This window comes from Dreissena polymorpha, chromosome 4 (genome assembly GCF_020536995.1).
Source record: "Dreissena polymorpha isolate Duluth1 chromosome 4, UMN_Dpol_1.0, whole genome shotgun sequence".
NCBI classification, from domain to species: Eukaryota; Metazoa; Mollusca; class Bivalvia; order Myida; family Dreissenidae; genus Dreissena; species Dreissena polymorpha.
In genome coordinates this window covers 87,654,016-87,677,977 of record NC_068358.1, presented here as the reverse complement: position 1 = coordinate 87,677,977, position 23,962 = coordinate 87,654,016, and the positions used below count along the sequence as shown (strand labels likewise).

Sequence of the window (23,962 nt, the reverse complement as noted above, 5' to 3'; positions counted from 1 at the left end):
CAGGGTTTATTGTCCAGTGAAACCCTTAAATACTTGGTTCTTTCTGATTGCTGGGTCTATGGGATATATATGAGCAATGAAACCCTAAAATACTTGGTTGTTTCAATTTGCTGGGTCTATGGGATATATATGAGCAATGAAACCCTTAAATACTTGGTTCTTTCAGTTTGCTGGGTCTATGAGATATATATGAGCAATGAAACCCTTAAATGATTGGTTCTTTAAGTTTGCTGGGTCTATGAGATATATATGAGCAATGAAACCCTTAAATACTTGGTTCTTTCAGTATGCTGGGTCTATGAGATATATATATGAGCAATGAAACCCTTAAATACTTGGTTCTTTCGGTTTGCTGGGTCTATGAGATATACATGAGCAGGGTTTATTGTCCAGTGAAACCCTTAAATACTTGGTTCTTTCAGTTTGCTGGGTCTATGAGATAAACATGAGCAGCGTAAGTTGTCCAGTGAAACCCTTAAACACTTGGTTCTTTCAGTTTGCTGGGTCTATGGGATATACATGAGCAGGGTTTATTGTCCAGTGAAACCCTTAAATACTTGGTTCTTTCTGATTGCTGGGTCTATGGGATATACATGAGCAGGGTTTATTGTCCAGTGAAACCCTTAAACACTTGGTTCTTTCTGATTGCTGGGTCTATTGGATATACATGAGCAGTGTTTGTAGTCCAGTGAAACCCTTAAACACTTGGTTCTTTCTGATTGCTGGGTCTATGGGATATATATGAGCAATGAAACCCTTAAACACTTGGTTCTTTCTGATTGCTGGGTCTATGGGATATATATGAGCAATGAAACCCTTAAACACTTGGTTCTTTCTGATTGCTGGGTCTATGGGATATACATGGGCAGCGCTCTGGGAACACCCAACTAAACTACTGTAGGCTTGTTCACAGTTTGGTAAAAAGATGATTTTTAAAATGATTGTCATAGACTAAACAAGAGTTCCACGTTCGAACACATATGCCCCCCCTCCCCCCTACCAGGGCTTTGAACTAGTGACTAAAATTTCAATAGGGGTCATCTACTGTCCAAAGGCCTATGCAAATGTGAAGTATCAAGCCCATTGTCAATTTGTTGAGGAGATATTGATTGGAAACAACTATCACACTTATTGTGACAGTGACCTTGACCTTTGACCAAGTAACCCCTTTTTTTAATGGGGTTATCCATGGTCGAAGGCAAATGCACATGGGATGTTTCAAGCCAATCCGTCCATGGGTCGATGAGTTATTGATTGGAAATGATTTTAACACTTATTGCGACAGTGACCTTGACCTTTGACCTAGTGACCCAAATTTCAACAGGGGTCATCTACTGTCCAAGGCCAATGCACATGTGAAGTATCAAACCGATCGGTCAATTTTCGATCATAGACAAACTGGTCTACCGACAAACACACACCGACTGACCGACAGAGCGACCGACCTCCAGCAATACAATATACACCCTCTTCTTCCAAGGAGGGCATAATAAAAAAAGAATGCAAACAAGCAAAAACAATTCTGACTTGAAATAGAGTTAACAATATTGGTTCATTTATGGATGATCATCATTAAAAATCAATAAAATAATAAACAGTGTTTTTTTCATATTGGGAATGGGGCCTGGTCCTTTTAAATTGGGAAATATAGCGGTGTTTGAACTAAAATTGGGAAATGAGTGTTGTTGTTGTTTTTGTAACAAATTCTTCAAAATTGTATTTTAAACTTTTATTAAATATTTTATTAACGTTATTATATTTACTTAAGTTAAAGTTATAGAGCTGAATGGGGGATTAACTAAATGCTGAAATGTAGAAAAAGATTTTTTTTTTTTGGAAACTCCATTGGGAAAGGCCAAAATTGGTGAAAAAAACTGGGAATAGGGCCAGTATACCTGCCCTGATTTTGAACAAAAAAAAATACACTGTTAAGCATGAGTAATGCTTTTTCTCGATAATCTGAAAAATACCTGGCTTTTATATTTAATGATTGGATATTAATGTCTGCACGGTGCAGTGGAATTGCTGAGAGGTTCCTGGTTCGAATCCAAAGATCTATAGGCAATATTTTTTATTCAATTTTTTTCTTGCCATCATCATTACTTAAAACTATTTGAAACAGCATTTAATTAATGTTGAATTTTGCAAAATAGTATAGTATAGACGAGTAAACGCGTGATGTCACGCGCACCTGCAAATTTTAGACTCCGCCCACTGGTTGGCAAAACGAGATGGAATTCATATACAGTACAGCCAATGTGGAACAAACATATTTCGCGATCCGCGGCGGCAAGGCGCAACGAGTCGATGCCGAGTCGGCCGTTGAAGCGGCATCAGTATGCGGCTGAAAGTCGCATTTCGCTGCGAAGCTTCCCATCTGTTCACCTAGACATGCCGAGGCAAGCCACGATCCGCGACATGACGCCGAGTCCATGTGTATCTTCAAATCAAAATCTTTTTAAAATGATTAGTTAGTCAAAGAAATTTAAAAGAACAATTATAATTATATTTAAAATCATAATTAATTTATTGTGTGCGGATTCAACATAGATAAGCTAGTTAATAAAAAAGCATGCTGTTGTTTAGTTTTTAGTGATTGCATTCCCGTTTCTAAAGAAATTGCTGTCATCCGGATAGAAATACATTTTATTTTAAACGAATGCAAATAAAAAAAATCGAATTTATAAAAACAAAATAAACAAACAAAATCAAAATACGATTATCACAGGCATGTATTAATAAAATTCCAATAATCATTTGCCATGGTCATTTTTAGAATCAGCTAAAGTACTTTAAGTTACTTTGTGTGCAATTATTGCGCTGTATGATTATTGTCTTTACATTAAACGATCAACAAACATATTTGTTTTGGGTTTAATTTTTACGACAAAATATTTTAGCATATAAGCATATTTAATGTGTCTTGCCAAATTAGTTTGTTTCCCGTCTGTAGAGTTTGTATTTCACACATAAATGTCATGTAATTATGTTTTGGCACATACGTGTGGTCAAGACTCCAGCAGTTGGTGGATTTATAATTGCTTGTTGTTTTTGCTATTATATTTTAGCTGAGACAATTAGCAGTTTGAAGCCACAACACTTAACACTTAATTGTTGTTTTGTTAATGATCAGCTTATTATAACTATTGTTTCATTTTGTTTATATTATACAGTTGATATCGCTAATCATTACCCGATAATCCCGTATATTCCAGTTTAAAAGCAAATCCCGGTAAATATTTACTATAAAAGTGCTCAAGACACACACACATTTGCAATTATTCTTAAGTATCAAATACATTTTGGCATTTGTAACTATTTAAAGATGTGATGAAATAACGTCCAATCTGGGCGTTTTTGTTCCCACTGAACACGCATAAATCGCCTGACGTGATGTACATGTTTTTATACAATACAAAATACACCCAAAATTTCCATGCGACGTTGTACATGTCTGCATAATTTTCGTGCGCTTTTTATGGAGACAAAGGATATTTTAGAACTGTTTATTTGACGCTAGAATTTGTTAATGTCGCATTAGCATTAAAATTCGGAAGCGTGTTTCGGATTACAAATTTAATAAAGCTCATTCCAGAATCGAACAAAACATTAACATTGTGCGTAATTTATTCAACGATAATTTCTTAAAGCGCATTACGTGCCATATCGCTTATTAAACCGTGAAAATATAAAAGTAGCGTAAATCTAGGTTTCTATGCTACACAAATGTACATGTAGGTGTATATCCTTTCACTCATTTACTTCGCAAAAGTACGCGAGGTTAAAACAGACACGGCCGCCGCGTACTAAATTTCTGGCCATGGCGTAGCCGCGGATAATGTTTGTTCCGCGTTGGCTGTACTGTAAGTGCATAAAGAGACAGTGAACATAATCATCGATTTTATTGAAAATCATGCACTATATCAAATATAGTTTTATAAATTATATCTGAATAAAACATTAGCATGCAAGGAAATTCATTTTTAGGAACGATTTGTTGTTATTATTTGTTTTTACTAAAAATGAACTCGGGATAAGAACACAATCTACGAGCTTGGTATGTGGTTACCACAAAGATCTCTCTGCTTAGCACATCATTTTAGATTTTTTTTAAATCTCAGAAATGTAAATTCTTTAAGAATAAATTTAATTTAATGAAAGAACACACTAAAGGATGAAAACAAACAACAAATAGATGTACGCAACATATAGTTCTGATTTGAACCTTAATATATATCTGTAAAAACTTACCATATTACACATTAAATAAATTCTCTCGATAAATGAAATTGCTTTTATTTAATTGTTCACACCAATTTTGACACTGATTGTTTCATCATTTTTAACCCGGTGTTTAATTGCATCTTTTTTCATCACAAACCAATTATCTCATTATGAATGGATACTGGCCAGACAGTTACAAAGTATTAACATGGTGTCATAAACCCAGGGACCTTTACTTGGATGTCTGCATAAACCACATGTGTCAGATGATTTTATGGTCATTAAACACAATTTATGATACCTCCGTGTCATCTCTTGGCATAATAAGCAGTCATTTAAGCCAAATTTTAAAGCCAAAATATGTAACAGTTGCTTTAATGAAATATGTTAACATATTTTTTTAAAAATGAAGATATTAGTCCGAAATGGATTTGCAGGATTAAGTGTATGTATATTAGCCAGTTTAATCATAACATACAGTGTGTAATAACTATAAATTATAAATTAAAAATTTTGTGCAATTTTACTGGTACACAATTAATGTATATAACTATTACAGGAACATATAAAATCGGCATTTACGTGTAAACAATGTACGTTACAACAGTGCACGAAACACCATCATGAAAACAGGAAATCAAAAATACTTGCGTAAAATAACTTAAATATATAGTGTTATTTATCATAAAATGCTTGATTGTTACATGTATAACTCCTTATAACTTAGTTAAAAAAAATCAAAATACATATGCAAAGACAGTTCAATTTGCACAATATGCAGGTTTTTTTTCCATTTGAATGCTTAAAATTAGTAATATTGTCATTCAATGGAAAAGAAGCGAAAATTCATTAAATGGAAAAGAATAAGAAATATAAGAAAGAATACGGCTGATTTATTTGTTTTGTTTTGTGGGATTTTCAGTATTTAGTCTTCCGATCACGTTTACTCTGATGCTAATTACTAATTCGCATTTTGATAAAGACAAAACTATATTTATGAATACAAATTTATTGGTACTAAATATGATTTATTTCCGCTATTATTTAAGAGATTTTATGTTTATTTCGGATTATTTTATTGTTTTATTGACTAAACAAAAGTGTTTTTGCCAACCAGTCAGTGCTCATGCGCGGAAAATCCCGAATGTAAACAATAACAAGCAAATTCGTTTAATTGATATCCCCCGCCAATATGCTTCTGGACACAAAAGTGCTATATTTGACACTCAAAAAAAAGCATTTTTTCAAGATATAAAGGGCCATAACTCCTTTATTATCCAATGGTGTACAATGCCATTTGGCGTGCATCATCCTCTTATACATATATATACTCATACCAAATTTCAATGAAATCCGCCAAAGCACTTCCAAGATATGGCTCCAGACACAAAAAAGCATTTTTCCAAGATACAAAGGGCCATAACTCTGTTATTAACAGATGGTGTACAATGCCATTAGGCGTGCATCATCCTCTTATCCATATAATATACTCATACCAAGTTTCATTGAAATCTGCCAAAGCACTCCAAGATATGGCTCCGGACACAAAAGTGCCGGACGGACGGAAAGACGGACGGACGGACAATGCCAAAACAATATCCCTCCGCCTATGGCAGAGGATAATAACAATTTACTCGTCTATTAAGTTGTTGTGGTTATCAATTGATATTTATTACAAATCCATAACAAAAATATACCCCCTCTTCTTCGAAGGGGGGCATAAAAATATGTAATACTTTACATCCACCAGTCAGTGATAAAGGCAATGCTAAATTATCATCAAAACCATGAGTCTAGTGGTAGGTAAGTAAAATTCAGATAAAACAATGTTGGTTAAAAACATATCTTTTTATGAGCTACACATCATGCAAAACTCTGAATAGTGAAATAATTGATGTACTGGAACTTAAATTAGTCAAAATGTGAATTTTCGTACCTGTGTCTCGCCACATTGCATGATACAGGCCGAATGCATCTTTTCGTGGCAAATTATGGCAGGTAGATATCTTAACCAATATATAAGACATCCAAACTAAATATTTAACAAAAATGCATGTAGAGTAAGCCATACTTATATAAGAGACACATATAAACAAAATGAAACTTCAGCTACACCAGCAGTAGAGAAATCTTGTTTTGCGATGTGGTCCTTCATTGATGGTAATTGCCAAAAAGAGTGAGACACAAAAACAATTGAAGTTTATTATCATATCATAAGCCAATAATAAATTGTAAAAATACTTGAACTTTGAAGTTACAGGTATTCAATAAGGAATCAACAAGTGTTGTATCTTTTTCACAGCTGTTGCCATAGTTACGCTTTGTTCCAGACAACACTGACAAATAAAACTGTGACTACTGTAAGACTTATAAAGAGGGTGCTATCACAATGCGACGAAATATGCAATTCCTAACTAATAAACTGCATAAAACATATTACTATTGTTGGTAGCTGTTATTATTATGCTTTGTTTTTGTGTAATTATTTTTAGATTTGTTGTGGGTTGGCCAATGGGGTCTTTTAAATTTCCTTTCATCTACATTTCACCCCTCTTGAATGTAGCTCCTATTTTGCATACCTGTCCACTCAACTGCCTCTCATGTTTTTCTGGATTGGCAAACAGCGTTTCCGAGGCCTGTACTACGTCAGACGGCTTAGGGGTTGTGATCGGGGAAAGTTCCATCACCCTGTACGCTTACTGCAAATAAAGACTTCTGAGGTGCAACTTTTGTCAAGAGCTTAGAGGACAAAAAATACTCTTTCAGTTTTAACAATTCATGTAAACCCTTAGCTCCTTAGATACATATTTCGATGTATTTGTAGTCCCTCAGAAAGTTCAATTTAATGAAAGACCTTTCTTACTATAGTCAATTTTTAAAGGCATTATTTCCATCCCTTAGATACTGATGAGCAGCAAACAGCATAAAATCTGAACAGACTGCCAGTTACTCGCAGGCAGTTCTGGTTTTATGTTGTTTGCACATTATATTATAGCCATTTTCACTTTGCTTTTGAGAGGGAAAGGGTTATGACAAACAGCAAAGTTATTGTCTAATTGTAAAGCTATTTTGTATGAAAAGGAAGGAAATCAGCTGAAAGGAGGAGAAAGGCGTATAACACCCCTGAAACAAACTTCCTTATCACACTTCTAAAACTGACATGCAATTGAGGTGTATCACCCCCCAAAAAACTAACATGGAATGTATGTAAATCATGTGTATGAGACCCATGAAACAAACATGGAATTTACCTATAGTGTTATTGGTGAAATTGCCGGGATATTTTGAATTTTAGCTATTATTGTCAGGCCTTTTCCGCTCCATTTTGGGAAAACGCGGCACTGGAATTTTGGGAATTTCGCATCGTGAAAAACCCATTTTTGAAAAAAAATTAATCGCAAAACTGGCTCAATTGGGAAAAATAATCCCATGTAAATAGTGTTTCTTATAATTCAAAGAAGCTGTTGACTGGTAAATAATGACTATTTTGATAACATATTATTACAATTTTACAAAATATTACGAACATGTGTGATAAGTGCAATGTTCGTTATCTGATTTTGGGGAAAGGGTCTGGCCTTTTTTGAGGTGAAAAAAATCGTGCGAAACACCGGATTTGGGGAAAATAAGGAAAGTCTTAAATAATCAATTTAACATATTTTAATGTTTTTAAAACAAATTCAAGGCAACAGATAATTTAATTATGCAATATTATTCTATTTTCTACCTTATACATAAGGTTAACTTATATATTTAAAGGTAAAAAAAAAGTATATATATATATATTTATTTATTTTTTTTGGAATTGGAAATATTTTATTCAATTGGGAAAAAAACAACCAGATTTGCATTGGGAATGGGGCCGAATTTCGGACCCATGGCATAGGGCGGAAAAAGGCCTGATTGTAAAAGCATTTTTAAGAGTGTGACCCCTAACACTTGGTTGTCAGATTTTTTCACATCTCATGGGGGTTGAAAAACAGTCCTGCAGATCTATACTGGATGGTGATGGCATTATAATGAGCATAGTATTGCTTTTTCATTTAACTGCTTTCAAATGCAATAATAGTTCCCTGCATGATTGACCAACTTACAAACTGACAGGCTACAATTTACAATATTATCACACAAAATTTAGCTGGAAGTTACCTATGGAACTGTGTTATTTTTCAAATTTTATGTTCAAATACATGTACTTGGAAGGGAGGACATTCACAAATACAAGTTGTTTAGTAAATGTGATCAATATATTGCAAAAATAATACCAATTTTGATTGCTAATAGATATCAATTTAAAAAAAAGAGAAATTGTTAAAATGCGTTTTTTCTTATTATAAATGTATTTCAGGTTTCAAATTCAGTCCTAACTAATGGATATTTTCACAATATTGTTTGGCCTTTGTGAGCATTATTCCTTTGAGTATGATGTATTGAGAAATTAAATCAACACCCAATACACGTTAAACAATAGTATTTCATAAACAAGAGCACCGCCTTGCGGGAGCAGACCGCTCATCTATTTTTCTTTTTAAAGGTGAACTATCTCAATACTTCAATCAAAAAAGATGGATGGGTGGGGTGGAGAAGGCTGTATAGTGTGGGTGTGTGGTCATTTATTACATTATCATCCAAAAATAAGAAATACAAATTCAAAAACTAAATAAAACAAGAGCTGTTTGTAAAACATGCATGCCCCCCATATGGGCTCTATGTTGTATTGACAGCCATTGTGTGAATATGTTTTTTGTCACTGTGACCTTGACCTTTGACCTAGTGACCTGAAAATCAATAGGGGTCATCTGCGAGTCCTGATCAATCTACCTATCAAGTTTCATGATCCTAGGCATAAGCGTTCTTCAGTTATCATCCGGAAACCATGTTACTATTTCGGGTCACCGTAACCTTGACCTTTGACCTAGTGACCTGGAAATCAATTTGGTTCATCTGCGAGTCATGATCAATGTACCTATGAAGTTTCATGGTCCTAGGCATAATCGTTCTTGAGTTATCATCCGGAAACCATCTGGTGGACGGACCGACATGAGCAAAACAATATACCCCCTCTTCTTCAAAGGGGGGGGGCATATTGAGAAAACTGCCCCCCTCCCAGCAGTCATGTTATTCAACTGACCGGAACCATTTTTGAACTCAACTCTTGTATCAAGGAAACAAATGTTCTGAGCAAATTTCATGAAAATTGGGCCAAAAATGTGACTTCTACTGTGTTCACATGTTTTCACTATATAATATACATATAGAGAAAAATGCCCGCCCATTGGCAGCCATGTTTTTTCACCAATCCCGATTATTTTCAATCTCGTCCGAGATATTAATAAAACCAATGTTTTGACCAACTTCTATGATGATTGGGCAAAAATTGTGACTTCTTGAGTGTTTACAAGGTTTATCTATAGCCAAATAGGGAAAACTGCCACTATATACATATAGAGAAAAATGCGCCACCCACTGGCGGCCATGTTTTTTCACCTATCTCAACCATTTTCGAACTCGTCCGAGACATCAATTGAACCAATGTTTTGACCAACTTTCATGATGATTGGCCAAAAATTGTGACTTCTAGAGTGTTTACAAGGTTTCTCTATAGCCAAATAAGGAAAACTGCCCTGCCCACTGGCGGCCATGTTTTTAAACGGATCGGAATCACTTTTGAACTCAACCAAGATATCATTAAGACAAACATTTTGACAAAGCTACATGAAGATTGAACATAAAATTTGACTTCTACAGTGTTTACAAGGTTTTCTTTTTTTTTACCTAGTGACCTAGTTTTTTGACCAGCACAACCCAATTTCGAACTCGGCCGAGATTTTATTGGGGAAAAGCTTTTGACCAAGTTTCATTCCAAGATGGGACAAGAAATGTGGTCTCTAGAGTGTTTACAAGCAAATGTTTACGGACGGACGGACAAACAGACATACGACGGACAAAGACCGGTCAGAAAAGCTCACCTGAGCAATCAGGTGATCTAAAAAGATGATGATTAACTAATAAACTTATTTTAACACTCATTTTATTACAATCTACATTAAATTTTCTAGGAATGAAAATGTGTCTTATATTATGATTTTATAATAATAGTTGTTATTAAATTAAAACTGTAAACTGTGAGTTTAAAGAACCGTAAATTTACGAATATAATACGTTTTTTTTTACATGCCGATTTTTTCTTCAAGAAGGGGGTGCGTATAATAATCGAGTTTAGAGCAAAACAAAATTTTTCCTGTGCAAATTTTCAACTTAATTGCTGTTATTCGCTTCGCGACAGCCATTTTGAACTACACCATTACATCAAAGGGGTTCAACAGGGCTCGCGCTGTCGTTCGCCATTTGTGTCATTTGCGAAAATATTGAGAATTTTCACAACACAAAAATATATTGACACATTTTTTCTGATATGGCCGATTTCGGGCACTAACTTTTTTAGTGCGTATTTTACTCGGATTTTCAAATTTTACTGATAAATTTTGACCAAACTGGTGGTTGCGTATTATGCACGAGGGCGTATTATACTCGTGGATTTACGGTAAAACTATAAATTCTTAACACAAACTTGAAATAATAAGATAACAAGATGTGTTTGTGAAACACAATGTCCCCCTATATGATGTTTGACCTTGAAGGATGACCTTGAGCCCTATATGATGTTTGACCTTGAAGGATGACCTTGACCTTGACCCTTCACCACTCAAAATGTGCAGCTCCATGAGATACACATGCATTTCAAATATAAAATTGCTAGCTTCAATATTGCAGAAGTGACATTACATGAGCAATTTTGACCCATATATTTGACCTTGAAGGATGACCTTGACCTTTCATCCCTCAAAATGTGCAGCTCCATGAGATACACATGCATGCCAAATATCAAGTTGTTATCTTCAATATTGCAAAAGTATTCATAAAATAAGCGATTTGGGCCACATATATTTGACCTCTGACCTTGAAGGATGACCTTGACCTTTCACCACTCAAAATGTGCAGCTCCATGAGATACACATGCATGCCAAATATCAAGTTGCTATCTTCAATATGGCAAAAGTACTCATAAAATGAGCGATTTTGGCCACATATATTTGACATCTGACCTTGAAGGATGACCTTGACCTTGCACCACTCAAAATGTGCAGCTCCATGAGATACACATGCATGCCAAATATCAAGTTGCTATCTTGAATATTGAAATACTGCAAAAGTGTACATTAAATGACCGATTTTGACCCATATATTTGACCTTTGACCTTGAAGGATGACCTTGAACTTTCACCACTCAAAATGTGCAGCTCCATGAGATACATATGCATGCCAAATATCAAGTTGCTATCTTCAATATTGCAAAAGTTATTGCAAATGTTTAAGTTGGCGCAAACCAACCAACCAACCAACAGACCAACAGACAGGGCAAAAACAATATGTCCCCCACTACTATGGTGGGGGACATAAAAATGTGTCTGTGTGAAAATATACATGTAATGAAGTTTTAAGGAAATACTTACAGACCACAAAATAAGCCTAAAATACCAAAAATTATTATTAAATCCCATTGGTGATCAACCGAACACGAACGTTTCAATTACATGTATCTACATATATTGACACAGTAATTATGCAAATGAAACATTCTGAAATAGAGAGTACAATGTTTCTTTCTCTTGCCGTAACATGCATTTTATGCGAATAACAATCTTTTAGCAGTGTTAACACTTACATTTGTATATGTTGATAAATTCAGAATTCACAGATGAAAATGCCTTCTTGCATGTGCAAAAATACAAACTGAACTATTTTGCATTCCTAAACAATGTGCACACCCACTTAATGTCTCACACACTCAAAGACTTACAAAACAAATCTTTGACATTTGTCTTTTTTATGCCATAGATGCAAAACGGCACAACACTTATACAAGTTCAGCATCATAATGATGTATCAAAATTTATCTGCGGTCAATCTGAATATGATACTGGAGATCCAACACTAGATAATTATGGATAGCTGTAGATGTAGTTAATAAGTTATCGGCACTTATTATTGATTTGGTATCATGACGTTTGTTACATCATTAATTTGGTAAAATTTTGCTCACTTGAATTTTTTCCCAGATTGTTTTTTTAAATTTCATTTAATGTTCTGCCTAACGAAACTTTAATATTTGTGATAATTTAAAATTATGATAATAGCAAGAAAAAAGTGACTTAATCCGAATGCAAACAGGGGACCAAATGCCAACAAAGTTACCACTTGACCATTCATGCTCTGTTTATTTCAATGCTGTAAAACAAGGCAACAGGTAAGGATTGTTTTATCGTTTTTACGATTCGCATTTGACAGAAAAGGAATTGAAATAAAAAATCAACCAAACATAAAACAATTATTAAAATGGGAAAACGAATTGCAATCAATACATAATAAATTAACAGTCATTTTATTTGAACTACTTGGCTCTGTACTTCATTTGATTTGAATTCATATCATGTGCTCTTAAGTGCTGCCATATTATTTGTAGTAAGTATACATAGACACCGGTTCAGGCCGGTGTCTATCTAAAAACTTACTCCGTTGTAAAAAAATCCCGGAAAATATCGACTGCTAAACAAGAACAGGGTAGGAAACTTCCATTATCGGCATGCTTCTAATATTTTACAATCCGTTACACGACTCAAACTGTCAATAAATAATTTGAAGAGTATACTCTCAGTTTTAAAGTCACAGGTGGTGATACATTCTTAAATATTCGACGAAAATACAGCATCAATTCCGTGGCTGAAAAAAATATATAGTGGAACAAGGGACAAAATTGTCACAAAACCAGGTTTTCATTGTGAAAAAAAAATCTGATAAAGGGAGAAAACTCAAACTGAACTTTTGAAATGAACAAACAAAATTAACCCCCTTTGTAAGTTTGTTTTTAAAAAAATCTATTTTTAGTCATGGCGACCTTGACATTGGAGATATTGACGTGATTCTTTCGTGCGACACACCGTCCCATGATGGTGAACAAATGTGCCAAATGATTTTAAAATCTCACAATGAATGACATAGTTATGTCCAGGACAAGCTCATTTATGGCCATTTTTGACCTTTGAACTCAAAGTGTGACCTTGACCTTGGAGATATCGACGTAATTATTTCGCGCGACACACCGTCCAATGATGGTGAACAAATGTGCCAAATGATTTTAAAATCTGACAATGAACGACATAGTTATGGCCCGGACAAGCTTGTTCCGCCCGCCAGCCAGCCAGCCCGCCCGCATTCGCCAATCTAATAACCAGTTTTTTCCTTCGGAAAACCTGGTTAAAAATCATTTAAACTGGCTTGTCATCGATGGAGAGGGTTTAGAAATGCGCTTTAAGTGCAACATTTGTATGAAAGGCAGAGCTCCAGATAAGGGTTGTATTTTCGTAATAACGAATTATTTTCAAGTCCGTAACGTATTTATTTTAAAATCTTGTTATACCTTTAAGAATTACAAAATCAAGTTACGAATATTATTTTTACATCGGTTCGTATTGATTTTTATTGAGTTCTTTTCGCGTATTAAAGATCTTTTCGGTGCTTATATAAAATGGTTATTGCTTTTGTTTAACAAACCGCATTTTTTCCAATAAAAGCGGCGTGTACAGTCTATCTGTCAAAAAACAATGGCGGCGCCCAGAGAGCGTCCTAAAAAACTGCAAAGCGTGCAAAAAGACGCTTTTAACATATTGCACGCAAAGTGAGCCGAAGTTGAATGTTAAGTAAGACATTATAGAAAAGATCTTATACGATGTTGTATGTTTAATTGCCAACACAGTCGTAAAAGCTAAAAAACGTGACACGACGGGTCCAAACTTAAACAAAAAAACATTGAACGAGTGGAAGGAACAATTCCCATCAGGGTTTTTTTTGGCCCGATTTTATAACCGAAATTCGGCTATGTTCCCAATCCGAAAAAGTATACTTTTTTCCCAAAACAAGTCTAATGCATATTTTATCTCAATTTCAATTCAATTACATCTAACAAAGTATTATATGATTTTGTTCTTTTAATTTGAATGATTATAAAGAGTTATATCAAATTTAGTATTTCCCTAATCAGTGGACTTTTCATGTGGAAAAAAAGGCTAATGAATTTATTTTCCCAATTTCATGAAAATGCCAAAAAAATTCCCAATTCCAAAGCCATGGACTATCTTCCCAAAAAGTGGAAAAAAAACTCTGCCGTGGCCAATCGTTGAAAAGATTGAAGGAAAGACCCGTTTTAATTGTGAAATATGTAAAAATTCATCAAAGACATGCAATCTAAGCACAGTTTGGGCATATGAAGGTAATTGAAAAATAAAATTGTATAATACTGAATAGACACTGTTGAACTCGTTTAAATTAAGTTGCTAGTATGTTTATTTTGATTTTTTGCATGAAAATAACCATTATTATTTATGTTTAGGTCATTTAGAAAAGTTAAGAATTATTTTCCAAAACTTAGTAGTAACGTTCAGAATAAAATTTCAGAGTTAAGAATTATTTTTGAAAATCTAGTAGTAACGTTAAGAATTTCACAAAACCTTATCTGGAGCTCTGAAAGGTAATGTTTAAACAGTATGGGCTACTAGGGCGGGATCAAGCAATATTCAAAGGACATAGTAAAGCACAATTATATTACCAAACACAAGGATGCAGAGAAGCAAATTGGTAAGGTTTAATCAAATTGTCAAAAACTAGTTGACAAATTGACAACTAGTTTTGAGAGAAACATGTAACAAACAGTGAAAACTAGTTGACATGAAATCTTATCTGTTGTCCTGGTTATACACATACCGTAAAACGTTGTGTATAACGCGCATTTATGTATAACGCGCATCTACTTTTTAAAGCTAAAAAATCGGGAAAAACAGTTTTTGAAGCAAAAAAATCGGGGGAAAAATTCCGTACCGCAGGCTAACTGAAAATCGTTATATTTACATTGCCGATCTTACTTAATTCTTTTATTGCTTCAATTAAAAATTATTTTTAAGACGATAACGATACAACTAGTTGGTGTTTTTTTTTAATCATATTATGCGTAAAAATAAATGTTTGGATTTAAATGAATTATGCATGAAATGCACACTTTCCACGAGGATACCATCAAGGTTTTCATCATATGTCTCCGAAGTAACTGTCCACGATTTTATCGTGGAGTACACATAACGGATGGATTAGTTATAACTAAGAAACTGACATTATTGATTGGTATTGTCACCTGGTTATTCATGCATGACTAATTCACAACCGCGCATTTTATTTACAATGCCGATATCATGCGTTCTTTTCGAGTGTCTAAAATTGACAAGAGACTTTAACGACTCAAACTTCTCAACACCATCACGACATTACCGGCGATAAACAAACAATGGAGGTGTGAAGCCGTTTGCCGGTTCGCATGTTTTGATAATAGCCCAGCTACACAAAACTTGACAGGTGACGCAAATTGCTCAATAATCACATCCTCAATCTTGACAAGACGTATGAAAACGTGTAAACAAACACAGCATCAATTTTATTAACACATTTAAAAAGCAAGAAAAATAATCTTAAATATATCGGGAAATACCTTGCTGACATACTATTGTAAATCGACAAGTGCCCCCAAATAAATTGTGTAACCCTAGTACAGTAGGGTATAATATTGTGGGAAAAGTAAACAATAACATTTAAATAAAAATGGCTTCCTCGTTTTTCATTCTCTTCTTCAAATTTATTTGATTTCAATGCTCTGTACTTACCTGAAAAAGATAGAAAATATATATGTAAACTTTATAATGTTTGTTCATCTTATTCAGATCGTCAATATAACACTATGATTAACATAGTTACAGTTAAAACACCGGAAAACAGAATGATGCGAATTACCGCTACTGGGTAACTGACAGAGAAAAAATGTCTTGGCATGGCTGAAGTTGTGCATAACGCGCATCAAGTTTTTACAATGAAATTTTGGGGTAAAAAAGTGCGCCTTATACACAACTTTTTACGGTATTTTCTGAATCATAGAATGATTTAAAGTATTTAAAACTTTTCATAATTTTTCTGATTTCAATTGATAACTATCGACTTATTAACCAATATTTGTTACATTCTCAAACAAAGAAGAGTTATTTGCTTGTTTGATTAAAATGAATTCTTGTTTGAATCTGTGACAACTTTTTTTTTATGAAACATTTTTTCAAGCTGTGAAAAAGTGGCTTGACTGGTAAAGATGATCTTGATTTATTTACCATACAGATAAATCTCCCTTAGTGCAAACTGAGGCATCGCAGATCAACAATTATCTTATTACAAACAGCTATCAAAATACATCATTCATCATCAAAGGTTACCTCCTGGGCAAATAACAGAAAAAATCCAGATTAATACATGTACATATAATTGAATTGAACTCACCAGGCAGGATAAAGGTGGGTACAAAATAATCCAATAATGTTGTGTGATCGGAGTGCAGTCATGCAATGCATGTCAATTATTCCTGAAATATTCCTGAACTTGCCTTTATAATATAATTTGTAATAAAAAATATCATGAATTATCAAAGATACATGTCATCTTTTCATACAAGATTACTTAGCAGTTCTTACATTTCTTGCTTTTTATGAACAAGTGTACTCACAGTACAATAAGGTGGTCAAGTCATTTTAAAAGGGGCCTTTTCACAGATTGTGGCATGTTTTGAAGTTTGTCATTAAATGCTTTATATTGATAAATTTAAACATTGGATCTTAAAAGCTCCAGTAAAAAATCAAGAATAAAATTTGATAGGAAGAAAAAAAGGTAACCCTAAGCAGGACTCAAACCACTGACCCCTGGAGTCCTGGAGTAAAAAGTATACGCATTAGACCACTCGGCCATCCTTCTTTTCATAATAGAAGATGCATTTTATACAAAAATGTACTTGATATAAGCGATCCTCGCAGTTTCGCAAAATATAACGACAACAACAAAACTCTCCAAATTATTCAATCGTTTCGCGTTGCAACGCTTTATAATTTTCAGGTTTTTAAATTGTCAAAAGATGCATATAAAGGCTATTTTAGAGCATGGTAAATGTTAAGTATTACGGTTTCCTCACAAATATCATAACTAAAACAAAATTTGCGAATATGAAACAACTTTTTTCAATTTTGTCAATTTACCAAAACGTGAAAAGGCTCCTTTAAAGACAGTTGCAATATCTTGACTATATTCACTGTAGCACTAGATGTAAAATGGAGTTACTCTACCCTAATAAAAAACAATGCCCTGCCAAATTGCAGTCATGTTTTTCAATGGGCAGGAACCATATCTCACTCGTCTGAGAAATCATTACAACAAATATCCACAGCAAGTTTCATCATTATTGTGCAAAAAACATTACTTCTTGGGTTCACAAGGCTTTTTCTTTAATTTGACCTAGTGACCAAAGTTTTGATGCCACATATACATACAGTAACCCAGTTTCAAATTCCTCTAAGGGATATTTGGAACAAATGTTCTCACCACAAAATGTGGCCTCTTGCCTGTTCACACAAGCTTTTCCTTAAATTTGACCACGTACATGTAATTGATTGGGAAACATGTTCTGACCAAATTTCATGATGATTGGACAATAAATGCAGCCTTTAAAGCATTCACAAGCTAGTTTACCTTTGGTTCATGACCTAGTGTTTTTCAAATGTGACCCCATATAAATTTGGACCAGGACAAATATTCTGTCAAATTATCACGAAGACTTTGCAAATTGAATGTGGCCTCTATAGGTTCACAAGGCAAATGTAGACGATAAACGACTTACAACCAACATGATGCAATCACAAAAGCTCACAGTGAGCATCTTCATTGATTGTGCTCAGATATACATAACACTTTACCACTTAGATATTAATTGAAGGCCTTTCTTACCAGATTAAAGTTTTAAAGGTTTCAGTTCCAACCCTACGAGACTGATGAGCAGCAAACAGCATAAAACCTGAACAGACTGTGAGTTACTCACATAGCCATTTTCACTCTGCTTCTAAGTGGGAAAGGGTTGACAGGACTGGTGCACACACATGTAAGGTACCAGTGTGATAACCAGTTTTTTTCCAAGAATTTGCCTGGTGATCTTGTTGGTGAGGGCACATGACTCAGATTAGAACTCAGTCTAGATATTGTCAAGATAAACATCCTGACCAAGTTTCATCAAGAATGAGTCATAAATGTGGCCTCTAGAACGGCAGACATAAGGTTATCACCTTATCACCTTTAGCACTTAGTGGTCACAATGAGCTAAAACAATTGCCATTGGGAATATGACACAATAATGGCTATACAATCAGTCAAAAGAAGCCCTGTGTGCAAAGTTATTGAATTACCACCAACACTACATGTACAATAAAGAAGATGCAATCAGATTTTAAAGTTTGTGTATTATGTTTATTGGTATGTTTAAACTTCCTCTTCTGTTCTATATATTGTTCACAGTGTTGTTAGCCAAACCCAAGCACAAAACTTGCATGCACAAGTTATTATAATAAGCCAATACTTAATGTATTTTGTGTTTGCCTCAAATGTTCTTAGATAATCTCACAAAACATGTTTTAATGGCCTGAAAATAGACTAGTTTGATCAATAATAGTTGAGAGTATCTTAAAGTTGCATTTCCAAATATCAGGCAGGCTGCATGATCATATTCAACTACAAACAAAACCACAGCAGAAGATGAAACAATTTAACTTTTTCTCATGGCTGAGAAAGGCATTTCTGTTTTATCGCCAAATTTTACCATTGACCTTTACCTTTGAGACAGGTTGAAGGATGTTACATAGTACATGTTGTCTTTTGGCTTACAAATGTGCCCAAATTATTTACAAATCAATCACTGAATGGCAATATTGGGGCTGCAGAGACTGCAATTTTCAAGCTGTTTAATGACTAAATTTGACCTTTGATCTACAAAATGTGACCTTAAACAATGTAAATTGTGAGATAAGGAGAAGTGAGTTGCACAGTTGAAAAATCTTCTTTTGATGGTGATAATTGATGGCTTCATCAAAAGGGGAACTTAAAAAAATCATTAAGCACAGGGCGTTTTTTCCTTGTTTGGGACCCGCTGAAAATCGGCCCTTTCCCCTCGGATTTTTTTTCCCCTCAGCAGGTAAATTTTCCCCCAGACTTCATTTTTTCCCCTAAAAAAAACAAACATTTTTTTTCCCAAACTTCTTTAAATATATAAGTTAACCTGATCCAGTGTAGAAAATATAGCATATTGCATAATTAAATTATCTGTTGCCTTGAATTTGTTTTAAAAACAGCAAAATATGTTGAATTTATTGATTATTTAAGACTTTCCTTATTTTCCCAAAAATCCGGCGTTTTGCGTGATTTTTTCCCCCAAAATCCGGCATTTCGGGCGATTTTTTTCCCCTCAAAAAGGCCAGGCCCTTTCCCCAAAATCAGATAAAAACCCCTGAAGCAACACTTATTTCCATTTGATCATGACCAGACAAAATAGTCTGGAATCTAATAATGAACATCATTTTACACTTTCTGAATTGCTTTTTCATGTTGTTTATTAAGACACATCACAGCCACTTCACATGTTGTGATTGAGAATGCTGCAACACATTAACAAGTTTACCTTGCTCACAGTATACACAAAAGGTACTGGTATTACTGGTAGCCAATAATTCACCTCTGAAATGTATTAATTGGCAGATTTCATTTTGTGTTATGCTTAATAAAAACCCAACCAGGCAAACATGTGGACAATCCAACATAATTTATTTCAGTGGTCAATAGGTGAAAGCTCTGAACATGTTAAAGAGAAATGAATAATCTCAAGGGTCGAGGTACATTGTGTAAGGTCAAATTTATGGAGAAGGCACTACTTCCTCGACTGGGATAAGGATTAGGGATCAAAGTCAACAACAAAATCACTGGTAAAGTACAAGCATTTCACAACATTACAATATGCAATATCGTGTGTTGGCTTAGTATCAGCATATGCCTATATATTAAATGCAGCTTGTATTAAAAACTCAAAGCGTTGAGCAAGTCCTTAATGTTGTTATTTTTTAGCCAAATATTTTTACAGCTTTTCTCTAACAAGCATAAAGTAATGGAGGGTTGGAGGACAATATCCTGATACTTTCATATTTATGGGAGCACCCTTATAAGGAAGTCAGCAGAAATCAAGAACAGAGCTCCAGATAAGGGCCGTACAGCCGTAAATACGCCTTTTTCATGAAGATTTACGCATTTATTTCTATAAACTGGACGTACAATTACGACATTAATATCCATTTTACGCACTTACGAAAACAATCTGGCCGTACAGATACGTCTGCGTCAGCGAGGCGTGATTTGTTGGTCTCTAACCTAACGACACTTTTCGTTAATTTAAATTACCGAAAAGTTGTAGACTGGGTTCATAAATAAATGTCTTTTCTGTCACGTGATTTCCTGTAACTTGTAAATCCGTCAAAAACAATATGTCTGCGCGCAATGGAATGCCGGTTTAACTGAAAGCGGTTCAAAACAACACTTTGTTGTCATATAATGACTACATACGGTGTCGTCTAACCATCCTGACATTAAATCTGTAAACCCAGAAAAAGACACTGTCGCCCCGATGTTAAACAATTTGATTGCATCGGTGGCTTAAAACGTTAGAAAACACGATGGGATAGGGATGAGACAGTGAAATAAGTGTTCATTAACTTAGCTTACTAGTTGGCTTGTGTTTTCTTGTCAAGAAAAATGAAGAAATAGTATTAGTCATGAGTTTTAATGTGTAGTTGTATTTGCATCATAATTCAGAATGGAAAACCTAATACAGTAACTGTTTAAGAAGCTACATATAATTATTTATTATAATTGCTGCAAATGTTTCTGTACAGTCAGTTACACACCCTTCAATATCCAAGAACACAGGTAGTACAGTACTACCTGTATTTTTGGATATGGTAGTACAGGTACTAATTGATTTTAAGCGTTACTCCTTTTCTTTTTGTCAGTGGCAGTACCGTTACTAATTTCACAAATCCTTATCTGGAGCTCTGCAAGAAGGCATGGTTTTTTGTGACATGATATACATCTTTGATTAGTAAACTCTAAAATGACATCATTTGTACAGATTCGATTACAAAAACAAGCTCAATTTATTAATCATTATTGAACCAATTATTTTTAAGACGTTCAATCCTTTTCCAATTGTACATGACAAGTCAATAATTGAGGAACAGAACTTGTCTATTTTAATTATGTTTATCCATACTTTTAACCACATATATGTTTGTATATATATTTTTTAAGATTATTCATATAGACTGCTAAATATATCAATGTTTATTGATTGTAATTACAATCAAACGAGGCGACATCGTGAGAGACTTGCCCAGAACCGAGACACTGTAGGGTGCTGGTATTTCCGGACACCGGCAGGTGAAGAAAAGATTATGAGATGATAATTCTCATATCAATAAAAGTCACCTTCATCACCTACACATATCTGAACATGTAAATGTTTCATTGATAAGAGGAATTCACTATTGTCTGCAGAATTGTTATTATCTCAAAAGTTACCACATAAACACTTAACATGCTGTACACCATGTATAAATAAGTCGTTGAATCAGTATAATTTTCTTGCATCTTATTGACAGCAAAAAGTTGTTACCAGTAGGTAACATGATACCCCAGTCACTGCTGTAGCTCAGGACATTCATTGAATACTAGGATCATGTGAGGGGTGACTTTGCAATTCAGTATTACACAATTGATTGATCTGCTGTACTGGTTGGAAGGGAGGAAGTCATGCGACAGATTGTTAGTACATTTTATGCCAATGAAAGAGATTTTCTGTTTCAAAGTTTCAAGTTGTATCATTCATTGTTTCCACGAATACATGTAAACCAATAATTATCATCTTCTTGGGTTAACTTTACTTAAAAAGTATCAGGTATTAGAAAAAATTCTTTGTGCTGCTTAAAACAGACTGAGGGCAAAGGTGTGAGGGCGTTATGTCCTAGGGTTTGATCTATTTATTATTATTCTAATATTACTGAGAGTATTTTTTAGGAATCTATTCATTTAAGACTGAACATATTAAAGCAGAATCTTTCTAAAAAGATATTCTGTTCTTCTGCTCACAGAAAGATCATAATCATTGAAACATGTCTGAGTACTGTGTTTGTTTATTTGGGGGTAAATTTTGGAGCTGAACTTCCGCCCCATTCCAACTTTCAAAAGTTAATATTTGATCCAAATGACTGCCTATCATTCCCAATAAAAGATTTCCAGAAAATGTTAAAAACTACATTTTGTTCATTTTCCTATTCAGCAATATAACTTGAACCTAAGTTAGTATAATATTGAAAACACTTTTATTCTTAATTTTAAAGTATTTGTTAGCAACAAAAAAACTACATCTACTTCCTTATTTGATTTATAACAGTACTCCCTTTTTTAGAATGTGAAGGAAGAGAAACTAAAAGTACAGATAATAAAATACGAATACACTTGTACTTATAAATTATAATGCCTTTTGGTGTGAATTTAAATACAACATGTACTTGAATCTCAGGGCTTTCCACAGGCCATTTAACGATCCCTTGCCGGGGTGCTTGAATTTCAAAATCAAAGTCCCCGGGGCGTTTGAAATTTTCCGATCAGTGTATTTTTCAGTAAAAGAAAGTTGAGATTGTCAAACAAAATCAAGGTTTCTCTATCAGTGTATCAATATTCCCTGTTTTAAAAGAGCACTCGGTACCTACTTTCACAAGTAATCGCCATAAACACCACATGGGGTAATGGATAATCCACTGATAAGATGCGCATATCGATTATTCTAGCCACATTACACAGTCATTTAAATGCTGACAAGGATGTATCAGGTAACTTTCCAGTCGTCAAACTGTGATGTTCATCGTCCAATCGGTTACACGAATGCTTACGAGGGCGGGGTTAACTATCGACCATTATTTTTTATTGACGTCGTGCACGAAAAGAGTTTATCTTGATCAGGGCTTTTTTTCCTTCTTTGCGATTGGCCGTGGACGGACATTTCACAATTTTGACACGGCCAATTCACAAACCTGACATGGCCGTGAATATTTACAAAAACGGCCGTTTTAAATCGTGAAAAACGGACTTTTCATGCTCAAAACTGTCAAAAACGGCCATTTCGGAACAGAAATATAAGTTGCATAACTTCCTTTTTAATTCCGAATTCGCGAGTAATTGTCGACTCGCGTTACCGATGTTTGCTTGTTTTAATCGATTTTAAAGTGTTGTGTAACCGGTAAAACCGGCGTTAATAGTAAAAGCTCTGCCTAGCAACGCCACTATAAAAAAAATGGCGACGCAGAACGCTCGTTACTTCACAAAGAAAATTAAAAAAACGCAAAATTATCCTGATTTATTGAAATTAGGATAACAGTGAAGAAACAAAAGCTTTCTACAGAAGGTAAGTCTTGAAACATGCACATTGATAACATTATAAGGAAAGTTATTTGATAAAAGTGAAAGCATCTGCCGCGGCTAATGTATTGATGGAAGTTAGTCAAAACGGTCACTAGTCAAAACGTCCCCTAGTATTGACGACCGAGACAACTTATTCGTATCTGTTTACGATTGTAAATCTTGGTAATAATGTGGTCCCTTCATCTAAATTTTTTTTTTTAATGCATATTCATGACGCATATTCATGATTCAAAATTTGTATGTAGTCTATTTATGCTTTGTG

At 34.4% G+C, this 23,962-nt stretch overlaps 1 protein-coding gene across 6 annotated transcripts in view; it reads right to left on the bottom strand.

Annotated features, from left to right (window-relative positions):
* The window catches only part of LOC127877394 (transient receptor potential cation channel subfamily M member 3-like), a 279,970-nt gene that overhangs the window by 242,650 nt on the left and 13,358 nt on the right, over positions 1-23,962 (bottom strand). For 4 of the 6 annotated variants that reach the window (XM_052423218.1, XM_052423216.1, XM_052423220.1 and 1 more), the window contains exon 2: positions 6,804-6,923. In XM_052423218.1, coding sequence (XP_052279178.1) covers positions 6,804-6,908 — 105 coding nt within the window. In that variant the 5' untranslated portion in view covers positions 6,909-6,923. Of the gene's footprint in view, positions 1-6,803; positions 6,924-11,738; positions 11,755-23,962 lie in introns of those variants that run through there. The other 2 variants (XM_052423217.1, XM_052423222.1) reach the window with 2 other exon arrangements.